Consider the following 12,687-nt stretch of genomic DNA (forward strand, 5'->3'; position numbering starts at 1 on the left):
GTCACGCTCTATGACCAATTAAGCAGTTCCTTGCTAGTAGACTGCGAGTTCCAATTAATTTGATTTACTTTACCTTTATTTAACTAGGCAAGTCAGTTAAGAACAAATCATTATTTTCAATGACGGCCTAGGAACAGTGGGTTAACTGCCTTATTCAGGGGCATAACGACAGATTTTTTTGTATGGCGGTCAATGAGAGTGTCAGATTTTGTCAACTAAATTAATAGCTAATTTGCTACAGGTTTATTTGATCGAATATACGTTTCGTAATGCTTAAGTTCTTACGTGTACAATTTAAGTAGGACAATTTTGTATGATGCCTTTTTATTTTGTACAATGGCTATTTTTCCACCCTTACCATCCTACAGTAGGTGTCGGCATGCACATCTAACGCTTGTTTGCGGACCGTCATAATACCATAGAAGAAGAAGAAGAAGAAGAAGAAGAAGAAGAAGAAGAAGAAGAAGAAAGATAGGCGGGAGCTAGACACACCGCGGTGCCGCTTTGTGGACAACGAGTCCAATTTTAGGGCGCAGAGACGTGTATCTTGTCAGTATATCCATAGTCTTTGGTCAAACACAGAAACCGGGTTCTCTCTCCTGAAATAAGGACATCTGTCCTTGAGGTGGATAGATACAAGTATCGGGTGACATTAGTAGCATATTCGGGATTGGATGCTGCCATTAATGGTTAAAACACATCTCATCAGACAGTGTCTGTTCACTGCGAAGAGAGAGAGAGAGAGAGAGAGAGAGCGAAAGTGAGAGTGAGTGAGGGAGGTGGTATGTGTGTCATCTCATGAGCTCGATAGAGCCTCCCACCGGCGACTGCATATATACAGTGAGAGCGGCGGCCGTCGGCCGTACAGAGGAGCGATTGGGAGATATAGAGATACATCGTACGGAGGTAAGTAGCCTACAGAGCTGCCACCTCAGAGCTGAGGGATGGTGTTGCTGCTTTCTCTTTGAGGGATGCGGAGAACTAGAGGATGGCCGGGAGTGTCTGACCTAAATTATAGGAGGTACCCTACAAGGATGACGAAATTGTCGCAATTCGCATGTGTGCCCACTCTCAAGATCACGGATGGGGAGAGACAGTAGCATGCCCTATAGCAGCCTAATATAGGATGCTGTATAGATTGTGTACCGGGCCAAAATCGCAGTATCTTTTAGACTAGAGAAGTCCTGTGATGGGCGGTATTTGCAATCCACAAGCCTATTTGTAGAGAATGTAACATTGATTACAGTAACAATATACATTTTTGTCTCAGAAATATGACACATTTGCTAAATTATTATTGTGGTATAGGCATAGTTAGCCAAATGGAGGGTTGAATTAAGCCCTGTTTATACCTGGTGCTAACATGCACACTTTGTCCTCATTCTGATTGTGCCCACATTCGTAGAACGGTATAGACGATTAACAGCCACATTGTGATCCGATCTTCCTGACCACCTTCGGAGGTAGTCAGGCACATAAGCCAAACCATTTAAATCATCAATATACCTGCCTCTAAACTCATTGTCAGGTAGCAGAAGCATTGACTTTTGTAATCTGTAAATGTCTTTAAATAATTCAATATTATTGTTATCTGTCTGGCCAGATTATCTGTCAAATAACAGCTAATCTGGCTACAATGCGGACACAGTGGATGAATAAGAGACACATTTTAATACAATCTGTAAACAAAACAAACCATAATCAGGTAGTGATTGGATCATATTGATCAGATCCCCAAACTCACGTTAGTGCATGGTGTAAACAAGGCTTTACAGTACAAGAACATAAAACACAATTACAGCTAAAACAGATCAAATAGCTATTACTAAACATTCCAGCTCAGAATACCAGCCTGATGCAGTTGGCTTTATATCAGCACTTTCACATGCAGGGAATACTAAAGCTGGGCATCTCCACGGTAACAGATTTTTCACTTTAAAATGTATACCAAACAAAAACCATTGATTTCAAAGTTTAAAAAACCATAGAACTCCATGTAAATAGACTGCTTTGAACAATTTACACAGCAAACTTAACAAAAACCACATTTACTGGGAGAACTGTGCCGATGCTGAGAGAGAGAGAACAGCCAAAGGTAATGATAGACTATTGAACATCACACCATTGATATTCTGACACAGTACAAAGTTCGTGGCACCTGTACAAAGTTGGAACTTGTTATTTTTATCAGCGAATAAAAGTCATGAAAATATGTAAAGTTTTTCTTCCTATTTAACATGTTATTCTTTATTCCTGTTTACACTTAAAAGGTACAGGCTTTGTACAGGCGCAGATACTGAGTGATTTTTGCCCTGAAAGTAACAAAATTGTTTATCTGATGTAACAAGTGTCCCCTGGCTTGTTAAGTTGGTAGGGAATTGACCCCAACCCTGGCACTGCCACCTAACCCATTCAACCCTGGCACTGCCACCTAACCCATTCAACCCTGGCACTGCCACCTAACCCATTCAACCCTGGCACTGCCACCTAACCCATTCAACCCTGGCACTGCCACCTAACCCATTCAACCCTGGCATTGCCACCTAACCCATTCAACCCTGGCACTGCCACCTAACCCATTCAACCCTGGTACTGAACCTAACCCATTCAAGCCTGGCACTGCCACCTAACCCATTCAACCCTGGCACTGCCACCTAACCCATTCAACCCTGGCACTGCCACCTAACCCATTCAACCCTGGTACTGAACCTAACCCATTCAACCCTGGTACTGAACCTAACCCATTCAACCCTGGCACTGCCACCTAACCCATTCAACCCTGGCACTGCCACCTAACCCATTCAACCCTGGCACTGCCACCTAACCCATTCAACCCTGGCACTGCCACCTAACCCATTCAACCCTGGTACTGAACCTAACCCATTCAACCCTGGCACTACCACCTAACCCATTCAACCCTGGTACTGAACCTAACCCATTCAACCCTGGCATTGCCACCTAACCCATTCAACCCTGGCACTGCCACCTAACACATTCAACCCTGGTACTGAACCTAACCCATTCAACCCTGGTACTGAACCTAACCCATTCAACCCTGGTACTGAACCTAACCCATTCAACCCTGGCACTGCCACCTAACCCATTCAACCCTGGCACTGCCACCTAACCCATTCAACCCTGGCACTGCCACCTAACCCATTCAACCCTGGCACTGCCACCTAACCCATTCAACCCTGGTACTGAACCTAACCCATTCAACCCTGGTACTGAACCTAACCCATTCAACCCTGGTACTGAACCTAACCCATTCAAGCCACGGCACTGAACCTAACCCATTCAACCCTGGCACTGCCACCTCACCCATTCAACCCTGGTACTGAACCTAACCCATTCAATCCTGGCACTGAACCTAACCCATTCAACCCTGGTACTGAACCTAACCCATTCAACCCTGGTACTGAACCTAACCCATTCAACCCTGGTACTGAACCTAACCCATTCAACCCTGGTACTGAACCTAACCCATTCAACCCTGGTACTGAACCTAACCCACTCAACCCTGGTACTGAACCTAACCCATTCAACCCTGGTACTGAACCTAACCCATTCAACCCTGGTACTGAACCTAACCCATTCAACCCTGGCACTGCCACCTAACCCATTCAACCCTGGTACTGAACCTAACCCATTCAACCCTGGTACTGAACCTAACCCATTCAACCCTGGTACTGAACCTAACCCATTCAACCCTGGCACTGCCACCTAACCCATTCAACCCTGGTACTGAACCTAACCCATTCAACCCTGGTACTGAACCTAACCCATTCAACCCTGGTACTGAACCTAACCCATTCAACCCTGGTACTGAACCTAACCCATTCAACCCTGGCACTGCCACCTAACCCATTCAACCCTGGTACTGAACCTAACCCATTCAACCCTGGTACTGAACCTAACCCATTCAACCCTGGTACTGAACCTAACCCATTCAAGCCACGGCATAACAAATCAATGTATTAATACGTTTTTTTTTATATATATATATATACTATATATATATATAGTGCTTTTAACAACAAAATAAAGTCACAAAGTGCTTTACAGTAAAAGTTTTGAGTATATCCCCCCCCCTCCATGTGAGTAAGCTGGCTGAATGTTGGTGACCGTGTAAATTGGTCAGTGGTGTGGAAATGCCAGATTTAGCCTGCCAAACAGGGGGCTCTACAATACCCACTGCCTGCTCCCTCCATGACTTTCTCTGGTACTCCCGCCCAAACAGAACACGGCCAGTGTATGGAATCCTGCCACTTTTACTGAAAAGGGTAACACCCAACTCCCCAGCACTGGGTGAAAAACAGCCTGCAGGGCTCTCTCACCCAGGGCTGGGCAGGGGAGTGGGAGGTGGAAAGGGGGATATGCGGGAGGGAGGGGCGTGCTTGTTAGAGGGGAGGTGGGGGGATGGTGGGTGCGTGTCAGAGGGTAGGTGGGAGGGGAGATGGGTGCGTGTCAGAGGGAGGTGGGGGGGATGGTGTGTGTGTGTCAGAGGGTAGGTGGGAGGGGAGATGGGTGCGTGTCAGAGGGGAGGTGGGAGGGATGGTGGATGCATGTCAGAGGGGGGGGGGGGGGGGGGGGGGTGGATGCATGCCAGAGGGGTGGGAGGGATGATGCGTGCATGTCAGAGGGGAGGTGGGAAGGATGGTGGATGCATGTCAGAGGGGAGGTGGGAGGGATGGTGGGTGCATGTGGATGCATGTCAGAGGGGAGGTGGGAGGGATGGTGGGTGCATGTCATGGGAGGGATGGTGGCTGCATGTCAGAGGGGGGGTGGATGCATGTCAGAGGGGAGGTGGGAGGGATGGTGGGTGCATGTCAGAGGGGAGGTGGGAGGGATGGTGGGTGCATGTCAGGGGAGGTGGGAGGGATGGTGGATGCATGTCAGAGGGGAGGTGGGAGGGATGGTGGCTGCATGTCAGGGGAGGTGGGAGGGATGGTGGATGCATGTCAGAGGGGGGGGGGTGGATGCATGTCAGAGGGGAGGTGGGAGGGATGGTGGGTGCATGTCAGAGGGGGGGGTGGATGCATGTCAGAGGGGAGGTGGGAGGGATGGTGGGTGCATGTCAGGGGAGGTGGGAGGGATGGTGGCTGCATGTCAGAGGGGAGGTGGGAGGGATGGTGGCTGCATGTCAGAGGGGAGGTGGGAGGGATGGTGGGTGCATGTCAGAGGGGAGGGGGGGGATGGTGGATGCATGTCAGAGGGGAGGTGGGAGGGATGGTGGATGCATGTCAGAGGGGGGGGGGGGGTGGATGCATGTCAGAGGGGAGGTGGGAGGGATGGTGGATGCATGTCAGAGGCATGTCAGAGGGGAGGTGGGAGGGATGGTGGGTGCATGTCAGGGGAGGTGGGAGGGATGGTGGCTGCATGTCAGAGGGGTGGTGGGAGGGATGGTGGCTGCATGTCAGAGGGGAGGTGGGAGGGATGGTGGATGCATGTCAGAGGGGGGGGTGGATGCATGTCAGGGGAGGTGGGAGGGATGGTGGCTGCATGTCAGAGGGGAGTTTGGAGGGATGGTGGATGCATGTCAGAGGGGGGGGGGTGGATGCATGTCAGGGGAGGTGGGAGGGATGGTGGCTGCATTTCAGGGGAGGTGGGAGGGATGGTGGATGCATGTCAGAGGGAGGGGGGGGGTGGATGCATGTCAGAGGGGAGGTGGGAGGGATGGTGGCTGCATGTCAGAGGGGAGTTTGGAGGGATGGTAGATGCATGTCAGAGGGGGGGGGGTGGATGCATGTCAGGGGAGGTGGGAGGGATGGTGGCTGCATGTCAGGGGAGGTGGGAGGGATGGTGGATGCATGTCAGATTGGGGGGGTGGATGCATGTCAGAGGGGAGGTGGGAGGGATGGTGGGTGAATGTCAGAGGGGGGGGGGGGGGGGGGGGATGCATGTCAGAGGGGAGGTGGGAGGGATGGTGGGTGCATGTCAGGGGAGGTGGGAGGGATGGTGGCTGCATGTCAGAGGGGAGGTGGGAGGGATGGTGGCTGCATGTCAGAGGGAAGGTGGGAGGGATGGTGGATGCATGTCAGGGGGGGGGGGGGTGGATGCATGTCAGGGGAGGTGGGAGGGATGGTGGCTGCATGTCAGAGGGGAGTTTGGAGGGATGGTGGATGCATGTCAGAGGGGGGGGTGGATGCATGTCAGGGGAGGTGGGAGGGATGGTGGCTGCATGTCAGGGGAGGTGGGAGGGATGGTGGATGCATGTCAGAGGGGGGGGGGTGGATGGATGCATGTCAGAGGGGAGGTGGGAGGGATGGTGGCTGCATGTCAGAGGGGAGTTTGGAGGGATGGTGGATGCATGTCAGAGGGGGGGGGGGGCATGTCAGAGGGGAGGTGGATGCATGTCAGGGGAGGTGGGAGGGATGGTGGCTGCATGTCAGGGGAGGTGGGAGGGATGGTGGATGCATGTCAGATTGGGGGGGTGGATGCATGTCAGAGGGGAGGTGGGAGGGATGGTGGGTGAATGTCAGAGGGGGGGGGGTGGATGCATGTCAGAGGGGAGGTGGGAGGGATGGTGGGTGCATGTCAGAGGGGAGGTGGGAGGGATGGTGGATGCATGTCAGGGGAGGTGGGAGGGATGGTGGCTGCATGTCAGAGGGGAGGTGGGAGGGATGGTGGCTGCATGTCAGAGGGGGGGGTGGATGCATGTCAGGGGAGGTGGGAGGGATGGTGGCTGCATGTCAGGGGAGGTGGGAGGGATGGTGGCTGCATGTCAGAGGGGAGGTGGGAGGGATGGTGGGTGCATGTCAGGGGAGGTGGGAGGGATGGTGGCTGCATGTCAGAGGGGAGGTGGGAGGGATGGTGGATGCATGTCAGGGGAGGTGGGAGGGATGGTGGTGAGAAGCAGGGGAACCGGGAGGAGGTGTGTGCATGAGGCAGGGTTAGAGGGGAGATGTTTGGGTGGGTGTGTATGGGGGTAGGGAGGCGCGCCCCTCTTGTCTAGTCTGTCAGTGTGCCAGGTCTACATTCCCACTACACCGGCCGGTGAAAAGGGCTGTAAATATATAAACAGGCCTGGCAGGATTAGAGCCTGCTGGGAGTGATCAGGGGGGATTTCCACCCCGCCTGGCACACAATGGCACCGCCACATAACATAAACACGCATACACACACACACAATGGCACCGTGGCACAACAGACCTGAGCCTCCATAGATTTGATGCATACTGTCTTTTGTTTGGGAAGAGGAGGTTCGTCTAGCCACGGGCTGTGTGTACGATGCAGGGGGCACGGCGGGGTGGCAGGGGAGGGGTGGTGTGGGGTGGGAGGGAGGGGTGTTGTGGTCCTGATTGGATGTGTGTGTGTGTGCAGAGAGAGAGAGACAGACAGAGAAAGAAACGGAGAGAGAGACGGACACAATAGCAGGATGAATAGAGTTGTTTTATTCCCTGTGTGTGTGCTGGAGAGTCAGCTGAGCGTCGATAGAGACAGACCGAGGGATGGGATCTATGCTCACATAAAACAACAACCGTGACGGCCGATCCAGTCTGGTTTGAACCTGTCACACCAGACTAAGAAGCAGACTGAGAAGTGACAACTGCAGTAATTTCACAGACCACAACCCTCTCTCTCAGCTAAAAGGCACTAACTAACACACTCTAACGTACGACAGCTCTACTGTTGGCCAAGCAGACATTATCTCTGTATGATTTGGCAGTCCCACACTCACTCTACTGTACCTGACTCACTTAACCTGTGAGAGAATGAAAGACTGTCTGCAACCACCAACCATCTTCACTTTGTTTACCCGTATCCATCCATCCTGTCACCATGGTGATCCCTTCTCTCTCTCTCTCTCTCTCTCTCTCTCTCTCTCTCTCTCTCTCTCTCTCTCTCTCTCTCAGTGTGCCAGCTCTGGCCCTGGCTACAGCCATGCCTCTTCTGGAAGAGACCACTGTGCCTCGAGAGCATCCCCCCACACTGCCTGTGGTCATCATAGGTATGTTTAGCCCTAACCTCTGACCGCTAACATCTAACCCTAACCTCTAACTCTGCCCCGAGAGGCTAGCACCTCTTTGCCATCTCACCTCGCCCGCCGTCATCATTCACAGGTAACCTCTGACATTGCAAACATTTGATTCTCTCCTCTGTATGTCTGTGTAGGTAACGGGCCATCAGGTATCTGCCTGTCCTACCTGCTGAGTGGCTACAAGCCCTACCTGGACCCTTCAGCTGTTCACCCAAACCCTGTTCTGTACAGGAAGTTACAGGAGACCAGACACCTGCCCATCACTGAACAGGTGAACATCAAAGCATTGCTTTAAACACATATACAGCGCACATACACACACACACACACAGATCACAGTTGACAAACACAAACATTGAAACATGATCTGGTCTCTCTATGCAGGATCTGGAGTATCTGAGTGAAGGTCTGGAGGGGCGGTCAGGAAACCCTGTAGCGGTGCTGTTTGACACCCTGCTGCACCCCAATGCGGATTTTGGCTACGAGTTTCCCCCTGTGCTACAGTGGAGAAGAGACAAGCAGCAGCACCTCCCTCACCTGGTGCTGGGCAGGGCAACGCCTGGAGGGGCCTGGCATGTGAGTTATTCCTAAACAGCTTATACCCTCCTTTCCCCATTCATTTACCCCTACACCTCACCCATGGTGCTGGGCAGAGCTATGCCTGGGAAACCTGGAAAGACTTCACCCCCAAATCTCCTCATCCATATGTTCCAATCCTCACCTCCAATCCTCTCTTTTCTCTCTCTTCTAGGTGATGGAGGGCTCCATGCTGACCATCAGTCTGGGCATCTGGATGGAACTGCCAGGGATCAACTACCGAGACCTGACTAACAATGGCAAATGCAGGTACTGACAATGGCAAATGCAGAGAGGGAGGGATGGAGAGGGATAGAGAGATGCTGCAATGAAGTTAAATAAATTCAAAACAATGAGACGGCTTAAAATTCCTTAATACGTTAAGAGTTTACTAAAATATATTTTGTTTGACAACGAGTGCTCTCTCTCTCCCCCCCCCCCCCCCCCCCCAGGGGCGTGACCAACGACCGGGCCACTCCAGAGGAGATCTCGTCTTACTACCGTAACTACGTCAAGCTAATGGGCCTGAAGCAGAACTTTGTTGACAACACCTACGTGACCTCTGTGCAGAAACTTTTCCGTGGACCCGAGGGGGAGGGTCTAGAGAATGGCCAAGGAGGGTTGGGGGTGGGGGGAAAGGGGGTGTACGAGGGGAGGGAGGGTGAAGGTGTAGACGAAGGGGGAGGTGGGGGCCTGTGGGAGGTGAGGGGGTACCAGCGGGTGCAGGGCGACACCCACGTTCCCTTCTGCCTGTTTTCGGAGAATGTAGTTCTGGCCACGGGCGCGTCTGATTCGCCAGCACAGCTGGGTGTGGAGGGGGAGGAGCTTCCCTTCGTGTTCCACAGCATCTCTGCCCTGGGATTGGCTGTGAGCCGGAAGAAGCTTGGGCCAAACTCTGATCCGGTGCTGATTGTGGGGGCGGGGTTAAGCGCGGCGGATGCGGTTTTGTGCGCTTGTAACAACAACATTTCCGTGCTGCATGCCTTCCGCAAACACATAGACGACCCAGGCCTCATCTTTAAACAGCTACCCAAGACCCTCTACCCAGAATACCACAAGGTCTACCACATGATGCACTCCCAGACCCACGCAACACCAAACATGGCTGCCACCTCCACCACCAATGGCCTTCCCAGCATGGCCGCCTCAGTCTGCTCCAAGATGTGCTCCAAGCCCCAACCCACCACAAATAACATGGCCGCCAGTGGTGGTCCCGTTCTGTTCCCTGACTACACCAGCTTCCCAGAGCACTGTGTGGTGTCCTTCCAGCCAGACATGAAGTGTGTCCTGCAGGGGAGCAACTCCCTCAAGGCCTTTAAGATCTCCATGGCCCTGGTGTTGATCGGCACCCATCCCAACCTGTTCTTCCTCAAGGGCCAGGGCCAGTACCTGGGACTGGACCCCACCAAACCCATCTCCTGCAAGCAGAACCCTGTGGATGTGCACCCCTACACCTTCGAGTGCACAAAAGACCCAGGACTGTTCGCCATGGGCCCGCTGGTGGGAGACAACTTTGTTCGCTTCCTAAAGGGCGGTGCTCTAGGCATTGCCTCCTGCCTGCTCAAGAGACTGAAGAAGAAAGGCAAGCTGATCGCAGAAGGGGGAGGAGTAGGAGGAGGGGAGTTTATCTAGGTGAAGTGTGGATAGAGAGGCACGAGGTGGTGAATGAGTTGGAAGGGAGAGAAAGAGAGGAGGAAGAGGCATCTTTATTTAAGTGAAGGGAGAAAGGAGAGGAAGGAGGTGGAGAAAGGGAGGAGAGGAAGGAGGAAGAGGTTCATCTTAGTAAAAATAGCTACTATAACCAATGGAGTTCTGAGTTAAAAGGGCAAAGCCAAACAGTACGTTTTTTAATATTTTATTGTTTGCAGTGGACATGCCTATTTGAACTCTGAAGCTTTCTTACCACTTCTGAGAGAACTGAAAACAATGGAAGTGGAGGCAGGCTAGTTACAGTTCATGACCAGGTTCAGCCCACCACCTGTTACAGCTCCACTGTTCTGGTTTCTGCTGGGAAGCTGTCACAGGGTTTAATGTCCTCTATCCAGAAATCCAATCTGCAGTGTGACAATGTTTTTTAAGTCATATTTCTGTCTTGAGTTTTTGTTATTTGCTCACCTTGTCTTTCATGCAAGTGCATTTTCTGATTTCTCATCTACTTTAAACAATTGTTCTACTATTTCTCTGATGGCCTTCACCACGCAATGGACTGTGAACCACTACAACTCCCCTTTAAAGCCTCAAGGAAATGGAACTTTGTAGAGATAGGCCCATAGCTGCTATAGTGTTTCTGCCATCATCTAAATTCTGAGTTTCTCATCAGTGCCAAGCTTCAGACCCCAAGCAGTATCTGGCAGACCAGGATGTAAGGGGAACATTGAAGTAACAGATGAATAACAGATTAATCAAAAACCCCATCACCATCTTAATCAGACGAAGTAGATCTAACTCACTATGGTTGGTGCGCTCCACTTAACGCTTTTCCTACGCAAACCCTTCCACTCACACACCTGACCTGAATGTATTCTGGATCAGATAACTCATTGCTAACTTACTGTACATGTCAGCCTGATTTCAAACAATGGGGCATAAGAGTTCTCTATTGATGTTAGACCATAACAAAATGCCAAATAGTGTTTTTTAGACACTGAAGTCATGCAGATGCGCGTGACTCTTGGCTGCAGTAAGAAAGCCATCGCCATCTGCATCCATTCAACATAGCGTAGATTTACGATATTACTCACAGCAAAATAACTTTTTGGAGTCTCATATGCTTACCGTGATGTTTTGATTCTAGCTGGAACAGTCGCTAAGATTTTATTTGGTTGTGATCTTTGAAAAATAACTATTTTGGATGCAGCAGTTGTTAGCTAGAATGCTAACGCTCATTGAAATAGGCTGTAGCAAAAGCTAGTCAAATAGCCATTTTACTGGTTGAAGTTGAAGTGTTTTTTAAGTATAATGCAGTTGATTTGGGGTAACACAAACGTTATATTAAGCAGGACATTCATACGAGCTTTAAAATCCAATTATAATCCAAAAGTAGTGTGAAATGCACTCATAAGTAACATCTAAATATAGGCTTTTTTGCTGCCACCAATTTGCAGCAATGTTAACACAGAAAGGGGTCTATAAAATATGACTAGTCGACGACTCCTGATAAGTGTACATTGGATAAACGCAAACTGTAGGTGCATTCTTTGACGTCCATCAGTCTGAATACAAAACTGCTAGTCCATTGCATTTATCAGGAGTCGACTATCGCCTATTGAAGTCATAATGACTATGTTAAATGCACATTTTCTGGTTGCCATTATGGAGTAAATATTATGCCTGTGGCTGATTCCAGGTCCGTATAGTATTCTCTGTGACATTTCTCATACCATGTCACTTTCACACAGCCATCATACGCCTGTGTTTGTTGTGCCAAATACCTGTTACTGTATGTAAAGCTGTGAGGACTGAGGGTGGAGTTTCATTCATTTATTGAACCAGTCAGTCGCCTTTAGAATGTGTGTATTCATATGCAGTTTATTTCCGCATGCAGTCATCCTCAAGACTGAAGCTGCTTGCAGAAAAGAAAAACGAAACAAATTGTGGAATTGGGATAAAATATAGATTGTTGACCAGATCAGCAAACTGAAAATGTATGGACAGTTCCTGGTCAATATGCTGTATTCCAAACTAACCAGCCCTTAAGCACTACATCCAGACCTGAAAAGATGAATCAGTGGATAGGTGTAATTGTAAGGTGGTGGTAGTCACTCAACCTTGCCCCCAGATAGGCCATCAGCTTATGGCTAATTACACCTACATGTCCAATCTACACAGTAGGTGCCTTGATGAGAAGGGTTAACTAGCGGTTGATTAATAAGAAAAGGAAACAGCAGGTTCCCCAACCCCTGGGGTCTAACCAGGGTTTTCTACTACTGTCTTACAACACATAACCCACGGTCTTCTCCTGTTCACAACAGACAGACACGCTGCTTTGTGCGTGGTAGAGTTGGACTCCTCTCTTGTACAACTCAAATGACTTTTTAATATGTTTTGTATACTGTATTTTTTATTATGAACAAATAAAAATCTTGAAACGTAAAACCTATTTATTTGTTTACATAGCTCGCCATCAGTGA

The 12,687-nt window shown here is 50.2% G+C and overlaps 1 protein-coding gene across 1 annotated transcript; it reads left to right on the forward strand.

The window, feature by feature from the left end:
- The first annotated feature begins 827 nt into the window (after positions 1 to 827).
- Positions 828 to 12,645, forward strand: LOC139387953 (oxidative stress-induced growth inhibitor 2-like). Its single transcript, XM_071134357.1, has 6 exons — positions 828 to 906; positions 7,857 to 7,951; positions 8,116 to 8,252; positions 8,366 to 8,557; positions 8,733 to 8,827; positions 9,010 to 12,645. The coding sequence occupies exons 2-6, from the start codon at positions 7,885 to 7,887 to the stop codon at positions 10,187 to 10,189; spliced, it is 1,671 nt and encodes a 556-aa protein (XP_070990458.1). The 5' UTR covers positions 828 to 906; positions 7,857 to 7,884; the 3' UTR covers positions 10,190 to 12,645.
- The last annotated feature ends 42 nt before the right edge of the window (positions 12,646 to 12,687 follow it).

The sequence above is a fragment of the Oncorhynchus clarkii genome, chromosome 3 (genome assembly GCF_045791955.1).
Source record: "Oncorhynchus clarkii lewisi isolate Uvic-CL-2024 chromosome 3, UVic_Ocla_1.0, whole genome shotgun sequence".
Lineage (NCBI taxonomy): Eukaryota > Metazoa > Chordata > Actinopteri > Salmoniformes > Salmonidae > Oncorhynchus > Oncorhynchus clarkii.